Below are 18310 nucleotides of genomic sequence, written 5' to 3'. Positions count from 1 at the left end.
GTTCTGTAAACACTAGAGAGGATCTCAAAACATCAGGAAATTAAAAACAACAAGAAAACAGTCAAAAAGTGGGCAAAAATGTTATGTACATCAAAACAGCATAATAATTCAATTGTATCTCTGTAGACACCTTCCCCATTTTGAGGACCAAGAGAGGGTTAAGGAACGTTAGACTACACTCACACTTACTGTCTTTTTCTTTCCCCCTTACTGTCTCCCTTATCGACTTCCTTACCGGCTCCCTTACTATCCCCCTTACTGTCTCCCTTAGTAACCCCCTTACTGTCCCCCTTATTGTCTCCCTTATCGACTTCCTTACCGTCCCTCTTACTGTCCTCCTTACTGTCCCCCTTACTGTCTCCCTTACTAACCCCCTTACTGTCCCCCTTACTGTCTCCCTTACTAACCTCCTTACTGTCCCCCTTACTGTCTCCCTTATCGACTTCCTTACCGTCCCTCTTACTGTCCTCCTTACTGTCCCCCTTACCGTCCCCCTTACTAACCCCCTTACTGTCCCCCTTACTGTCTCCCTTACTAACCCCCTTACTGTCCCCCTTATTGTCTCCCTTAGTAACCCCCTTACTGTCCTCCTTACTGTCCCCCTTACTGTCTCCCTTAGTAACCCCCTTACTGTCCTCCTTACTGTCCCCCTTACTAACCCCCTTACTGTCCCCCTTACTGTCTCCCTTACTAACCCCCTTACTGTCCTCCTTACTGTCCCCCTTACTGTCTCCCTTACTAACCCCCTTACTGTCCTCCTTACTGTCCCCCTTACTGTCTCCCTTACTAACCCCCTTACTGTCCCCCTTACTGTCTCCCTTAGTAACCCCCTTACTGTCCCCCTTATTGTCTCCCTTATCGACTTCCTTACCGTCCCTCTTACTGTCCTCCTTACTGTCCCCCTTACTGTCTCCCTTACTAACCCCCTTACTGTCCCCCTTACTGTCTCCCTTAGTAACCCCCTTACTGTCCCCCTTATTGTCTCCCTTATCGACTTCCTTACCGTCCCTCTTACTGTCCTCCTTACTGTCCCCCTTACTGTCTCCCTTACTAACCCCCTTACTGTCCCCCTTACTGTCTCCCTTACTAACCCCCTTACTGTCCCCCTTACTGTCTCCCTTACTAACCCCCTTACTGTCCCCCTTACTGTCTCCCTTACTAACCCCCTTACTGTCCCCCTTACTGTCTCCCTTACTAACCCCATTACTGTCCCCCTTACTGTCTCCCTTACTAACCCCCTTACTGTCCCCCTTATTGTCTCCCTTATCGACTTCCTTACCATCCCCCTTACTGTCCTCATTAATGTCCTCCTTACTGCCTCCCTTACCGTCCTCCTTACTGCCTTCCTTACCGCCTCCCTTACTGTCCTCCTTACTGCCTCCCTTACCGTCCCCCTTACCATCCCCCTTACTGTCCTCATTAATGTCCTCCTTACTGCCTCCCTTACCGTCCTCCTTACTGCCTTCCTTACCGCCTCCCTTACCGTCTCCCTTACCGTCCCCCTTACCGTCCCTCTTACCGTCCTCGTTACTGTCCTTCTTACCGTCTCCCTTACTGCCTCCCTTACCGTCTCCCTTACCGTCCCCCTTACCGTCCCCCTTACTGTCCTCATTAATGTCCTCCTTACTGCCTCCCTTACCGTCCTCCTTACTGCCTTCCTTACCGCCTCCCTTACTGTCCTCCTTACTGCCTCCCTTACCGTCCTCCTTACTGCCTTCCTTACCGCCTCCCTTACCGTCCTCCTTACTGTCCTTCTTACCGTCTCCCTTACTGTCCTCATTAATGTCCTCCTTACTGCCTCCCTTACCGTCCTCCTTACTGCCTTCCTTACCGCCTCCCTTACTGTCCTCCTTACTGCCTCCCTTACCGTCCTCCTTACTGCCTTCCTTACCGCCTCCCTTACCGTCCTCCTTACTGTCCTTCTTACCGTCTCCCTTACTGTCCTCCTTACTGCCTCCCTTACCGTCCCCCTTACCGTCCCCCTTACCGCCTCCCTTACCGTCCCCCTTACCGTCCCTCTTAGTGTCCTCGTTACTGTCCTTCTTACCGTCTCCCTTACTGCCTCCCTTACCGTCTCCCTTACCGTCCCCCTTACCGTCCCAGTTACCGTCCCCCTTACCATCCCCCTTACTGTCCTCATTAATGTCCCCCTTACTGTTGCACACCTTCGACGAATCCTGTGTACAGGGCTCCATACAGAGATCCATATAGGGCTCCATACATTCCTTCCAACATGCCTCCATACAGGGCATCCAACAACCTTGGCTCCCTACATGGCTGCTTTCCTCGATACAGTCTTCAGTACAGCACAGCATGCAGAACTTGCCTGTGAGAAAATATTCTACTGCATTAAATTGAAATACAAATTGCCATGCATCCTCATAACTAATCATAATAACTTCATCCTGCACTCTAATGACCTTTGTTTATTTTACTCCTTGGCCTCACCTGGGGCGTCAGGGGCATCAGGAGTGCCTGTGGTTTCCACGCTGGTATCTCCATCTGGAAGACAAGGACGGGTGACTTTGATCCCAACTACTGTAATTATCAGGAAATCCCCAGTAGTCAGTGTGTTTCATTTCCATTGAAATGAATTGGTGACTCACTGCTTGTGGATGTATCACTGTTACTCACATCTGATAAATGAAGAACGAAACATTGGGTGAGTTGGAGTTAGACGTCTGGCCATTGAACTTGTTTTAGGACTCTTCAGTAATAAAATTGGTCTGGACAAGATCAATATTACTATTATATTTTTTAATTGGTAAATGGTTTTGATTGGGCTTACTGTCTTTCAAATACTGTTTGAAGTGGATGTTATAGAATGTGTGTTTGAAGAAGGCAGTAAGTAAACAATGTTCTTTGGCATGAAAAGATTTGGGGAATTGATATGACTTTGGCTTGGATTTGAGAACCCTTTGGTTTATTCTGTCAACTGTCTAAACCTCTAGCATGGCCCCACAGGAAATAGTCAGACTGACACATTTACTCATGTCTGGTCTAGAAAGCATTTGACTAACTATGTTTCAGGGGTGCTGTTGATATAGTGTATTCATATAGTGCCATAAGAAAGTATCCAAACCCATTGACTTATTCCACATTTTGTTGTGTTAAAGACTGAATTCAAAATGTATTTAAAAAAAAGATCTATACAGTTGAAGTCGTAAGTTTACATACACTTCGGTTGGAGTCATTAAAACTAATTTTTCAACCACTCCACAAACTTCTTGTTAACAAACTATAGTTTTGGAAGTTAGTTAGGGCATCGAGTAATTTTTCCAACAATTGTTTACAGACAGATTATTTCACTTATAATTCACTGTATCACAATTCCAGTGGGTCAGAAGTTTACATACACTAAGTTGACTGTGACTTTAAACAGGTTGGAAAATTCCAGAAAACGATGTCATGGCTTTAGAAGCTTCTGATAGGCTAATTGACATCATTTGAGTCAATTGGAGGTGTACCTGTGGATCTATTTCAAGGCCTACCTTCAAACTTGGTGCCTCTTTGCTTGAAATCATGGGTAAATCAAAAGAAATCAGCCAAGACCTCAGAAAAAAAACCTCCACAAGTCTGGTTCAGCCTTGAGAGCAATTTCCAAACACCTGAAGGTACCACGTTCATCTGTACAAACAATAGAACGCAGGTATAAACACCATGGGACCATGCAGCCGTCATACCGCTCAGGAAGAGATGAACGTATCCTAGAGATGAACGTACTTTGCTGCGAAAAGTGCAAATAAATCCCAGAACGACAGCAAAGGACCTTGTGAAGATGCTGGAGAGAGCAGGTACAAAAGTATCTATATCCACAGTAAAACGAGTCCTGTATCGACATAACCTGAAAGGCCGCTCAGCAAGGAAGAAGCCATTGCTCCAACCGCCATTACAAAGCCAGACAACGGTTTGCAACTGCACATGGGGACAAAGATCGTACTTTTTGGAGAAATGTCCTCTGGTCTGATGAAACAAAAATAGAACTGTTTGGCCATAAGAATGTTTGGAGGAAAAAGGGGGAGGCTTGCAAGCCGAAGAACACCATCCCAACCGTGAAGCACGGGGGTGGCAGCATCATGGTGTGGGGGTGCTTTGCTGCAGGAGGGACTGGTGCACTTCACAAAATAGATGGCCTCATGAGGAAGGAAAATTATGTGAATATATTGAAGCAAAATCTCAAGACATCAATATGGGAGTTAAAGCTTGGTCGCAAATGGGTTTTCCAAATGGACAATGACCCCAAGCATACTTCCAAAGTTGTGGCAAAATGGCTTAAGGACAACAAAGTCAAGGTATTGGAGTGGCCATCACAAAGCCCTGACCTCAATCCTATAGAAAATATGTGGGCAGAACTGAAAAAGCGTGTGCGAGCAAGGAGGCCTACAAACCTGACTCAGTTACACCAGCTCTGTCAGGAGGAATGGGCCAAAATTCACGCAACTTATTGTGGGAAGGCTACCCGAAACATTTGACCCAAGTTAAACAATTTAAAGGCAATGCTACCAAATTCTAATTGAGTGATGCAAACTTCTGACCCACTGGGAATGTGATGAAAGAAATAAAAGCTGAAATAAATAATTTTCTCTACTATTATTCTGACATGTGATCTTAACTGACCTAAGACAGGGCATTTTTACTAGGATTAAATGTCAGAAATTGTGAAAAACTGAGTTTAAATGTATTTGGCTAAGGTTTATGTAAACTTCCGACTTCAACTATATATATATATATATATATATATATATATATATATATATATATATATATATATATATATGTGTGTGTGTGTGTATGTATGTATATATGTGTGTGTGTATGTATGTATATACATACAGTACTAGTCAAAAGTTGACACATTTATTCAGGGTTTTTCTTTATTTTTACTATTTTCTTCAATGTAGAATAATAGTGAGGACATCAAAACTATGAAATAACTCGTATGTAATCATACAGTAAGCAAAAAGGTGTTAAACATATCAAAATAGATTTTATATTCTTCAAAGTAGCCACCCTTCGCCTTGATGACAGCTTTGCACACTCTTGGCATTCTCTCAACCAGCTTCATGAGGTATTCAACTGGAATGCATTTCAATTAACAGGTGTGCCTTGTCAAAAGTTAATTTGTGGAATTTATTTCCTTCCTAATGCGTTTGAGCCAATCAGTTGTGTTGTGACAAGGTAGGGGTGGTTTACAGAAGATAGCCCTATTTGGTAAAAGACCAAGCCCATATTATTAACAGCTCAAATAAGCAAAGAGAAATGACAGTCCATCATTACTTTAAGACATGAAGGTCAGTCAATACGGAAAATTAAGAACTTTGAACATTTCTTCAATAGCAGTCGCAAAAACATCAAGCGCTATGATGAAACTGGCTCTCATGAGGACCGTCACATGAAAGGAAGATCCAGAGTTACCTCTGCTGCAGAGGATAAGTTCATTAGAGATAACTGCACCTCAGATCGCAGCCCAAATATATTCTACACAGAGTTCAAGTGACATACACATCTCAACATCAACTGTTCAGAGGAGACTGCGTAAATCAGGCCTTCATGGTCGAATTGCCGCAAAGAAACTACTACTAAAGGGCACCAATAATAAGAAGAGACTTGCCTGGGCCAAGAAACATGAGCAATGGACATTAGACTGGTGGAAATCTGTCCTTTGGTTCTGATGAGTCCAAATTTGCAACTTTTGGTTCCAACCGCCGTGTCTTTGTAATACGCAGAGTAGGTGAACGGATGATCTCTGCATGTGTGGTTCCCACCGTGAAGCATGGAGGAGTGATGGTGTGGGGGTGCTTTGCTGGTGACACTGTCTGTGATTTATTTAGAATTCAAGGCACACGTAACCAGCATGGATACCACAGCATTCTGCAGCGATACGCCATCCCATCTGGTTTGCGCTTAGTGGGACTATCATTTGTTTTTCAACAGGACAATGTCCCAACACACCTCCAGGCTGTGTAAGGGCTATTTGACCGAGAAGGAGAGTGATGGAGTGCTGCATCAGATGACCTGGCCTCCACAATCACTCGACCTCAAACCAATTGAGATGGTTTGGGATGAGTTGGACCGCAGAGTGAAGAAAAAGCAGCCAACAAGTGCTCAGCATATGTGGGAACTCCTTCAAGACTGTTGGAAAAGCATTCCTTATGAAACTGGTTGAGAGAATGGCAAGAGTGTGCAAAGCTGTCATCTAGGCAAAGGGTGGCTACTTTGAAGAATAAAATCTCAAATATATTTTGATTTGTTTAACACTTTTTTGCTTACTACATGATTCCATATGTTATTTACTAGTTTTGACATCTTCACTATTATTCAACAATGTAGAAAATAATACAAATAAAGAAAAACCCTTGAATGAGTAGGTGTGTCCAAACGTTTGACTAGTACTGTATATTTACGCACAATACACTATAATGACAAAGGGAAAACATGTCTTTAGAAATGTTGGCAAATTTATTGAAAATGAAATACAGAAATATCTCACACCCCTGAGTTAATATTTTGTAGAAGAACCTTTGGCAGTGATTACAGCTGTGAGTCTTTGTGGGCAAGTCTCTAAGAGCTTTCCACACCTGAATTGTGCAACATTCTTCAAGTTCTGTCAAGTTGGTTGTTGAGCATTGCTAGACAACTATTTTCAGGTCGTTCTAAGTCAAAACTGTAATTCGGCCACTCAGGAACATTCACTGTCTCTTGGTAAGCAACTGCAGGGTAGATTTGGCCTTGTGTTTTAGGTTGTTGTCCTGCAGAAAGGTCAATTCATCTCCCAGTGTCTGGTGGAAAGCAGGTTGAACCAGGTTTTCCTCTAGAATTTTGCCTGTGCTTCGCTCCATTCTGTTTCTTTTTTTATCCTGAAAAACTCCCCAGCCCTTAACGATTACAAGCACACTAATAACATGGTGTAGCCACCACTATGCTTGAAAATATGGAGAGTGGTACTCAGTAATGTGTTGTATTGGATTTGCCCCCAACATAACACTTTGTATTCAGGACAAAAAGTTAACTGCTTTGCCACATTTATTTTGCATTGTGTGGGGTATAGAGATGAGGTGGTCATTAAAAAAAATCATGTTAAACATTATTTCACACATGCATCTTATTATGTGACGTATTCGTAAAGTCTTACTCCTAAACTTATTTAGAGTTGCAATAACAAAGGGGTTGAATACTTATTGACTCAAGACATTTCAGCTTTTCATTTTGTATTAATTAGTCAAATAAAATGAACATATCATTTCACTTTGACATTATGGGGTGTGACAAAAAATATCCATCGAATCCATTTTAAATTCAGGCTGTAAGACAACAAAATGTGGAAAAAGTAAAGGTGTGTATATACATGTTTATGTGAGTATCCGACATTGCAGTTCTTCTATATGGGTTAGTTAAGTGTCTCCATGAAAGTCTCAAATTCCCTCTCTTAATGTTTGCAGTGTAGTTTAGAGACTGGATAACTAGAAAGGTGAAGCAGGAAATCCGTAATGCATTGTTTTGTTATTGCGTTGAACCTGAAATCAAACTAAAATGGAAACCATCGTATCTAGACAACATATTGTGCACATTTTATAAAAATTGACATTATTGTTAAACTGTAGTTACTGATGGAAGTGTTCTAAATTCACCCACATTTATAAGAAGGTTTAATTGAATGTTTTCTTACCAGTAACGTGGTCTGAGAGAGCAAGACCAGCCAAAGCAAAGATCAAATGAACAGTCCACTTTCTGTTAGAATAAAGAACACAGAGATAGAACTGGTCACGACACTTTTAAAACTTAAGGTTACTTGCGTAACCCCAGTTCTCTGATAATAGAGGTGTCTCACAATGGGAATTCGTTGAGTAAGCAATTCACTACGGGTTGATCCAATCACACAGTGTCTGTCGTGGACAGACAAGTCATGTGGCCAATGAGGAGGGGAGCCTCCTCAATAAAAAGTGCCATGGAGCTGCTCTCTGGTCATTCTAAAGCATGTCCCTCTTCCTTGCGCTCTTGCAAGCAGGGAACTGCAGTGAGACACTCACTCAGAGAACCGGGGTTACATAAGTAATAATCGTTTGCCATCTCACAATGGGATGTAGCCAATTCCCATATGCGCTCCAAAGCCAGGATAATCTGACAGATTCATCCCTCAGAGGCCCAGACCGTCTGTGAAAAACATAATATCAAATCAGGGGTATACAGAGCCATAGAAAACCCGTGTCTGAAAAGAGTTGCCTTAGCGTCATGCCTATGAAGTAAACACTTGGACATAAATGATGGAGACACTGCCTCCCCGTGAGAAAAGTATCGGTGGGTAAAACCAAAAATACCAGGAAAGAACAATAGGAATGATAGAATCCGAAAAGGCAGGGTTATATAGGGGCTCTAATCCAACGTAACAATGGGGCATGGAACCATCACGTATGGTGGCAAGCACACAGTGTGCCCACTCAGTGTGCAGCCAGCTGTAAGGTTATTTTTAGCGTTTTCCAGTGGCTGAACAGCTTCTGTGAAAAGCATACCAAGCACCATAGCCATACCCAAAACAGGGCCACCGGCTTGGAGACTGGGGCTGCGTTTCAATCTCAGAAAAGACACACCCTCGTCCACTTACCCTCGCCTTATGCCCTTGGGGGAATCCCCGCGGCCATATTTGTCATTGGTCCAAATGATTAGCCAAGTAAGGGAAGTTTGCAACAAAGTCCCTCAGCTCTCGTTTTTAATGGAGTTTTTGGGAGTGTACAATTATGTTTACTTCGGGGGCCTGAAACGCCCCATAATTCAATTTGCGATGATTGTACATCTGCTAAGAAAAGTCAGGCAAAACTTAAAACCTCAACGTCAAATATGGAGAAGTCAACATACAAGTGTAAGTCAAAGCAAATGTAAATAAGTTAGAAATTGTGCTACTAATGCACAAACACGTCTCGTAAAAGTAACAATGTTTTTGTTGAGTTAGCTTTTAGGAATTGTAGAAATAAAAAAATGTCCTTCTTCAGAAGGGAGAGGAAACCCCCTGTACAGTGTTGGGGCCTAAAGGCAGAGATGACAGCTAACATGCACCTGATCAGTGGGAAAGATTCATTTCCATGATACGGGTATACCAAAGCATTACTGAACACAGAGCGATATAGCTTGTAATATCTCTTGCTCCTGTGAAGAGAAGTAGAGTGGGTAGTAGCCCTCCTGTGAAGGGAAGTAGAGTGGGTAGTAGCCCTCCTGTGAAGAGAAGTAGAGTGGGTATTAGCCCACCTGTGAAGGGAAGTAGAGTGGGTAGTAGCCCTCCTGTGAAGGGAAGTAGAGTGGGTAGTAGCCCTCCTGTGAAGAGAAGTAGAGTGGGTAGTAGCCCTCCTGTGAAGAGAAGTAGAGTGGGTAGTCGCCCTCCTGTGAAGGGAAGTAGAGTGGGTAGTAGCCCTCCTGTGAAGAGAAGTAGAGTGGGTAGTAGCCCTCCTGTGAAGAGAAGTAGAGTGGGTAGTCGCCCTCCTGTGAAGGGAAGTAGAGTGGGTAGTAGCCCTCCTGTGAAGGGAAGTAGAGTGGATAGTAGCCCTCCTGGAATGGCTGGAATGGAATTAATGGAACAGAGTCAAATATGTGGTTTCCATATGTTTGATGCGTTTGATACCGTTCAATTTATTACATTCCAGCCATTACAATGAGCCCGTCCTCCTATAACTCCTCCCACCAGCCTCCACTGACATCTACACTACCATTCAAAAGTTTGTGGTCACTTAGAAATGTCATTGTTTTTGAAAGAAAAGTAAATTTTCTGTCCATTAAAACAACATCAAATTGACTAGAAATACAGTGTAGACATTGTTAATATTGTAATTAACTATTGTAGCTGTAAATATTGTAGCTATTGTAGCTGCAGAATTTTTATGGAATATCTAAATAGGCTTTCAGAGGCCCATTATCGGCAACCATTACTCCTGTGTTCCAATGGCACATTGTGTTAGCTAATCCTAGTTTAATATTTTAAAAGGCTAATTGATCAATCGCCTCACAAGGCCTCAACTGGCAGCTTCATTTAATAGTACCCGCAAAACACCAGTCTCAACGTCAACAGTGAAGAGACGACTCCGGTATGCTGGCCTTCGAGGCAGAGTTGCAAAGAAAAAGACATATCTTAGACTGGCCAAAAAAAAAATAATATTACGATGGGCAAAAGAACACAGACACTGGACAGAGGAACTCTGCCTAGATGGCCAGCATCCCGGAGTCACCTCTTCACTGTTGACATTGAGACTGGTGTTTTGCGGGTACTATTTAATGAAGCTGCCAGTTGAGGACTTGTGAGGCGTCTGTTTCTTAAACTAAACACTCTAATGTACTTGTCCTCTAGCTCAGTTGTGCACCGGGGCCTCCCACTCCTCTTTCTATTCTGGTTAGAGCCAGTTTGCTCTGTTCTGTGAAGGGAGTTGTACACAGCGTTGTACGAGATCTACAGTTTCTTGGCAATTTCTCGCATGGAATAGCCTTCACTTCTCAGAACAAGAATAGACTGAGTTTCTGAGTTTCAGAAGAAAGTTATTTGTTTCTGGCCATTTTGAGCCTGTAATCCAACCCAGAAAGGCTGATGCTCCAGATACTCAACTAGTCTAAAGAAGGACAGTTTTATTGCTTCTTTAAATCAGGACAACCGTTTTCAGCTGTGCTAACATAATTGCAAAAGGGTTTTCTAATGATCAATTAGGCCTTTTAAAATGCTAAACTTGGATTAGCTAACAACGTGCCATTGGAACATAGGAGTGATGATTGCTGATAATGGGCCTCTGTATGTCTATGTAGATATTGCATTAAAACAATCTGCCATTTCCAACTATAATACTCATTTAAAACATTAACAATGTCTACACTGTATTTCTGATCAATTTGATGTTATTTTAATGGACAAAATATGTGCTTTTCTTTCAAAAACAAGGACATTTCTAAGTGACCCCAAACTTTTGAACCGTAGTGTATATACTACATGACCAAAAGTATGTGGACACCTAATTGTCGAACATCTCATTCTAAAATCATGGGCATTAATATGGAGTTGGTCCCCCCTTTGCTGCTAAAACCGCCTCCACTTTTCTGGGAAGGCTTTCCACTAGATGTTGAAACATTGCTGCAGGGACTTGCTTCCCTTTAGCCACAAGAGCATTAGTGAGGTTGAGCACTGATGTTGGACGATTAGGCCTGGCTCGAAGTTGGCGTTCCAATTAATCTCAAAGGTTTTCGATGGGGTTGAGGTCAGGGCTCTGTGGATGCCAGTCAAGTTCTTCCATACCGATCTCGACAAAGCATTTACGCTTTGTGCACGGTGGCATTGTCATGCTGAAACAGGAAAGGGCCTTCGCCAAACTGTTGCCACAAAGTTGGAAGCTCAGAATCGTCTAGAATATCATTGTATACTGTAGCGTTAAGATTTCCTTTCACTAGAACTAAGGGGCCTAGCCCGAACCATGAAAAACAGCCCCAGACCATTATTCCTCCTCCACCAAACTTTACAGTTGACTATATAGCCTTCTCCTTGCATCCGCCAAACCCAGATTCATGAATCGCACTGCCAGATGGTGAAGCGTGATTAATCACTCCAGAGAACGCATGTCCACTGCTCCAGAGTCCAATGATGGCGAGCTTTAAACCACTCCGGCCGATGCTTGGCATTGCGCATGGTGATCTAAGGGTTGTGTGCGGCTGCATGACCATGGAAACATATTTCATTAAGCTCCCGAAGAACAGTTATTATGCTGACTTTGCTTCCAGAGGCATTTTGGAACTTGGTAGTGAGTGTTACAACCGAGGACAGACACATTTTATGCGCTTCAGCACTCAGCGGTCCCATTCTGTGAGCTTGAGTGGCCTACCACTTTGTGGATGAGCCGTTTTTGCTCTTAGATGTTTCCACTTCACAATAACAGTTGACCGGGGCAGATATATATATATATATATATATATATATATATATATATATACACTGCTCAAAAAAATAAAGGGAACACTTAAACAACACAATGTTACTCCAAGTCAATCACACTTCTGTGAAATCAAACTGTCCACTTAGGAAGCAACACTGATTGACAATAAATTTCACATGCTGTTGTGCAAATGGAATAGATAACAGGTGGAAATTATAGGCAATTAGCAAGACACCCCCAATAAAGGAGTGGTTCTGCAGGTGGGGACCACAGACCACTTCTCAGTTCCTATGCTTCCTGGGTGATGTTTTGGTCACTTTTGAATGCTGGCGGTGCTTTCACTCTAGTGGTAGCATGAGACGGAGTCTACAACCCACACAAGTGGCTCAGGTAGGGCAGCTCATCCAGGATGGCACATCAATGTGAGCTGTGGCAAGAAGGTTTGCTGTGTCTGTCAGCGTAGTGTCCAGAGCATGGAGGCGCTACCAGGAGACAGGCCAGAACATCAGGAGATGTGGAGGAGGCCGTAGGAGGGCAACAACCCAGCAGCAGGACCGCTACCTCCGCCTTTGTGCAAGGAGGAGCAGGAGGAGCACTGCCAGAGCCCTGCAAAATGACCTCCAGCAGTTCACAAATGTGCATGTGTCTGCTCAAACGGTCAGAAACAGACTCCATGAGGGTGGTATGAGGGCCTGACGTCCACAGATGGGGGTTGTGCTTACAGCCCAACACCGTGCAGGACGTTTGGCATTTGCCAGAGAACACCAAGATTGGCAAATTTGCCACTGGCGCCCTGTGCTCTTCACAGATGAAAGCAGGTTCACATTGAGCACGTCACAGACATGGCAGAGTCTGGAGACGCCGTGGAGAATGTTCTGCTGCCTGCAACATACTCCAGCATGACCGGTTTGGCGGTGGGTCAGTCATGGTGTGGGGTGGCATTTCTTTGGGGGGCCGCACAGCCCTCCATGTGCTCGCCAGAGGTAGCCTGACTGCCATTAGGTACCGAGATGAGATCCTCAGACTCCTTGTGAGACCATATGCTGGTGCGGTTGGCCCTGGGTTCCTCCTAATGCAAGACAATGCTAGACCTCATGTGGCTGGAGTGTGTCAGCAGTTCCTGTAAGAGGAAGGCATTGATGCTATGGACTGGCCCGCCCGTTCCCCAGACCTGAATCCAATTGAGCACATCTGGGACATCATGACTCGCTCCATCCACCAACGCCACATTGCACCACAGACTGTCCAGGAGTTGGCGGATGCTTTAGTCCAGGTCTGGGAGGAGATCCCTCAGGAGACCATCCGCCACCTCATCAGGAGCATGCCCAGGCGTTGTAGGGAGGTCATACAGGCACGTGGAGGCCACACACTACTGAGCCTCATTTTGAATTGTTTTAAGGACATTACATCAAAGTTGGATCAGCCTGTAGTGTGGTTTTCCACTTTAATTTTGAGTGTGACTCCAACTCCAGACCTCCATGGGTTGATAAATTGGATTTCCATTGATTATTTTTGTGTGATTTTGTTGTCAACACATTCAACTATGTAAAGAAAAAAGTATTTAATAAGATTATTTCTTTCATTCAGATCTAGGATGTGTTGTTTAAGTGTTCCCTTTATTTTTTTGAGCAGTATATATATATATATATATATATATATATAAATAAATTCAGCAAAAAAAGAAAACGTCCTCTCACTGTCAACTGCGTTTATTTTCAGCAAACTTAACATGTGTAAATATTTGTATGAACATAACAAGATTCAACAACTGAGACATAAACTGAACAAGTTCCACAGGCATGTGACTAACAGAAATGGAATAAGGTGTCCCTGAACAAAGGGGGGGTCAAAAACAAAAGTAACAGTCAGTATCTGGTGTGGCCACCAGCTGCATTAAGTACTGCAGTGCATCTCCTCCTCATGGACTGCACCAGATTTGCCAGTTCTTGCTGTGAGATGTTACCCCATCCTTCCACCTAGGCACCTGCAAGTTCCTGGACATTTCTGGGGGGAACGGCCCTAGCCCTCACCCTCCGATCCAACAGGTCCCAGACGTGCTCAATGGGATTGAGATCCGGGCTCTTTGCTCGCCATGGCAGAACACTGACATTCCTGTCACGCACAGAACGAGCAATATCGCTGGTGGCATTGTCATGCTGGAGGTTCATATCAGGATGAGCTTGCAGGAAGGGTACCACATGAGGGAGGAGGATGTCTTCCCTGTAAAGCACAGCGTTGAGATTGCCTGCAATGACAACAAGCGCAGTCCGATGATGCTGTGACACACCGCCCCAGATCATGACGAACCCTCCACCTCCAAATCGATCCTGCTCCAGTGTACAGGCCTCGGTGTAACACTCATTCCTTCAACGATAAACGCGAATCCGACTATCACCCCTGGTGAGACAAAACTGCAACTCGTCAGTGAAGAGCACTTTTTGCCAGTCCTGTCTGGTCCAGCAACGGTGGGTTTGTGTCCATAGGCGACGTTGTTGCCGGTGATGTCTGGTGAGGACCTGCCTTACAACAGGACTACAAGCCCTCAGTCCAGCCTCTCTCAGCCTATTGCGGACAGTCTGAGCACTGATGGAGGGATTGTGCGTTCCTGGTGTAACTCGGGCAGTTGTTGTTGCCATTTTGTACCTGTCCCGGAAGTGTGATGTTCGGATGTACCGATCCTGTGCAGGTGTTGTTACATGTGGTCTGCCACTGCAAGGACGATCAGCTGTCCGTCCTGTCTCCCTGTAGCGCTGTCTTCGGCGTCTCACAGTACGGACATTGCAACTTATTGCCCTGGCCACATCTGCATTCCTCATGCCTCCTTGCAGCATGCCTAAGGCACGTTCACGCAGATGAGCAGGGACCCTGGGCATCTTTCTTTTGATGTTTTTCAGAGTCAGTAGAAAGGCCTCTTCAGTGTCCTAAGTTTTCATAACTGTGACCTTAATTGTCTGTAAGCTGTTAGTGTCTTAACGACCGTCCCACAGGTGCCTGTTCATTAATTGTTTATGGTTCATTGAACAAGAATGGGAAACAGTGTTTAAACCCTTTACAATGAAGATCTGTGAAGTTATTTGGATTTTTACGAATTATCTTTGAAAGACAGGGCCTGAAAAAGGATGTTTCTTTTTTTGCTGAGTGTATATATATATATATATAGATAGATAGATAGATAGATTGATTGAGGTCCTACGTTCCATAGCATTAACCTCGCGGTGAAGACAGGGACCAAGTCATGCTGAGGAGAACTTGGAGAGTGTAATGGTCTTTGCTAGGAAGAACGTGACAATTACCGTGGCACCTTTTAAAAATTATAGATATATTTTTTTAAATATTTAAAACATCAAATCAAATCTTATTGGTCACATACACATGGTTAGCAGATGTTAATGTGAGTGTAGCGAAATGCTAGTGCTTCTAGTTCCGACCATGCAGTAATATCTAACAAGTAATCTAACAATTTCACAACAACTACCTTTTACACACAAGTGTAAAGGAATGAATAAGAATATGTACATATAAATATATGGATGAGCAATGGCCGAACGGCATAGGCAAGATGCAGTAGATGGTATAGAGTACAGTATATACATATGAGATGAGTAATGTAGGGTATGTAAACATTATATAAAGTGGCATTGTTTAAAGTGACTAGTAATACATTTATTACATCCAATTTTTTATTATTATAGTGGCTAGAGATTTGAGTCAGTATGTTGGCAGCAGCCACTCAATGTTAGTGATGGCTGTTTAACCGTCTGATGGCCGTGAAATAGAAGCTGACAGACCTGAGCACGGGCGTTTCCTGTTTTATTTTCTGTCTATAGGCTAAAACATACAATATACTTGCAGTGAAGCCGCTCAACAAGTACATCATATTAGTCATCTAACAGACTCCGATCCAGAGCGACACACAGAGGCAACCAGGGTCAATGCCCTGCTCAAGGGCACGTTGACAGATCTCACACAAGGTCAAAAACGGGGACCCGAACCAGCGATCCATCGGCCACCGGCCCAAGCTCCCAACCGCCAGGCCACCAGCCCTCCCAGATCCCCCCCACAGTTCCCCAAGAGCTGCCCCTCAACCATCCGAGAAAATAAGATACAAATAAAATAATCCACCCCCCCCAATAGCCAAGAAAATGAACAAAAGAGAAAAAAAGATGAAGGAAAACAGAAAACAATGCAAAAAACATCAAGGACAACAGAAATCATAACAGCAAGGCCAACTGAATATGTTTGAGTGCATGTATGTCACTATTTACATGTGTATGTGCACATGTGTACAAACACCTGCAAGGCATCAGCCTCAGGCAAACCGGCATTAGCTTTAAAAACACTGCCCCTCAGTGTCATTGAAACATACTTTTTGTTATGTTTTATTTTGACTTTATTTTTTATACTTTTACTGTGGCACCTTTTGTTGAGGAGGCTCCACTCCTCATTGGCCACGCGACTCGTCTGTCTACTACAGATGTCGTGTGATGTAGTGAATTGCTTATTCAGCAAATTCCCGTTGTGACATCAAACGACACCAAATGATTATTTGAAAGAGAACCGTAATTTTGTCAAACAGAGATAATGACTTCTCCGAGAAGGCATCTTAGGGTAGTTAGTGGTAGTGGAAAATGCAAAGCAAATAGGACTAAGCAAAATGGACAATAGTTTTTTTCCTGCTCATTGCATTATAATAAGAATATATGTAACTTGCAGCAATGCAAAGTATCTTATGGATGTTCTTATGTTCAATATATATTATGGATAATAAGTTAATCAATGAAAAGTGAATCAATGAAAAGTTAATCAATGAAAAGTTGGTACATTATACAATTCATCTTTGTAATATAATGAAAAGTCAAAAACAAAGGATGTTTATTAAACATTTTGACTAAGAGTTGAACATTTTCCCAAAATCTTTTTAAAGACTATTTAGAGTCCCGTCACTTCATCTTGTACCAGTATCATCATTGATATTAGTGGTAATGCTATTGTTATTGGAGTTTAGGATTGAACAACAAAAAAGGACATCTGGAACAACAACAGAAATGACACACACATTGCTAAACTATTGTGATCACACAAAAAAACAATGAATTCAACTGTTCACCACTCTCTATCAGTGAAATACCCCCAGCAGCTGTAAACGTCTTTAGTTTCATTCTACAGGTAGACTGACTAATACACTTCCCCCAAGAATACAGCTGTCCAAATATGTCAAATAGATTGTGTCATTTTAAAAGTTCCAGTACACACACATAAGTCAAAACCAAATACCCAATGCAAGCTACCGTTGTGTTAGTGTTCACTTACCGTGACAGCATTGTGACGGGAGAGTTTAGCCAGTGGGGCGACACTCAGGTGTCTTTATAGTTTCTAGTAGGTCTACAGTCTGGCTGGAGGGAGCCCAAGAGGTTTTATACTTTCACCACCCCCTCTGCTCCTAGGGGGCAGAGCCTGTGAGCCACAGAGACACACTGACAGACAGAAAGATAGACAGAGGCACAGCTAGCATTAAACTCCTTTAAAACAGGGTTGAGTGTGAGGCTCTCACACCTTTGTGTTTTCAAACAACTCATGTTCTAAAGTCCCCTCTGATCTGAATCTACCCCTGAATCTAATAAACTGGAAGCTATGAAAATAAATAGTGTCGCACTCTCTCTCTTTATATGTAAACTCCCAGTGATTTATTGAGTAAAACACCAACGTTTCGGCGTCACTGTGCCTTCAGGTTTACCCAATAAATTACTGGGAGTTTATATATATATATATATATATATATATATATATATATATATATATATATATATATATATATATATATATATATATTATATATGAGTGTGCGACTCGCTTTATTTAGTTTTATAGATTCCCCTTTCTGTAATACACATGATTTCCAGTTTACTTTGAGACACTCATTTGTGTATGGGTTGATGGTCACTAGACTTGATACTGAATGTTATGGATTGTTCTCATGTCTGTTGATAGTGGTTGACGCCAGACTGCAGGAACAAGAACCAAGGACACTGATTGTTATTATATTCTGTGACCCTGTAATTCTGTAGCAGCTGATGTTGTGACTTCCTACAAGACTCTCTATGGGTGTTTATGGAATATTAAAATATAAGGGACTGCTTAGAGAAGGCGAGTTAGACATTTCCTCATGCTGGATATTGTCTTCCTGTTGCAACTTGTAATAAACCGCATTGATTTAATTGTATTAAACCAGATTAATTTTGATTTACTATTTGCAACTTTTCTTTTATTCACCTTGAAAATCCCTATTACAGTGATGTTTTGCATAAAGTAGAGGTAAAGAAATACATGATCCAGATATTTCCAGGAGCTCCAAGGGAGGGGGGATGAGATGGGGTGGAGTGACGTGGTTACCGACGGATCCACAGTCTTGTCCTTTGCTAAAA

The 18310-nt window shown here is 42.9% G+C and overlaps 1 protein-coding gene across 1 annotated transcript; it reads right to left on the bottom strand.

The window, feature by feature from the left end:
* Positions 1-185: 185 nt before the first annotated feature.
* On the bottom strand, positions 186-17308 carry LOC106588959 (uncharacterized). Its single transcript, XM_082970272.1, has 4 exons — positions 17199-17308; positions 7667-7728; positions 2449-2502; positions 186-2326 (listed from the first exon to the last, which is right to left on the bottom strand). The coding sequence occupies exons 1-4, from the start codon at positions 17207-17209 to the stop codon at positions 186-188; spliced, it is 2268 nt and encodes a 755-aa protein (XP_082826398.1). The 5' UTR covers positions 17210-17308.
* Between the last annotated feature and the right edge of the window lie 1002 nt (positions 17309-18310).

This window comes from Salmo salar, chromosome 27, assembly GCF_965601325.2.
Source record: "Salmo salar chromosome 27, fSalSal1, whole genome shotgun sequence".
NCBI classification, from domain to species: Eukaryota; Metazoa; Chordata; class Actinopteri; order Salmoniformes; family Salmonidae; genus Salmo; species Salmo salar.
This window is presented reverse-complemented; position numbering and strand designations above follow the sequence as displayed.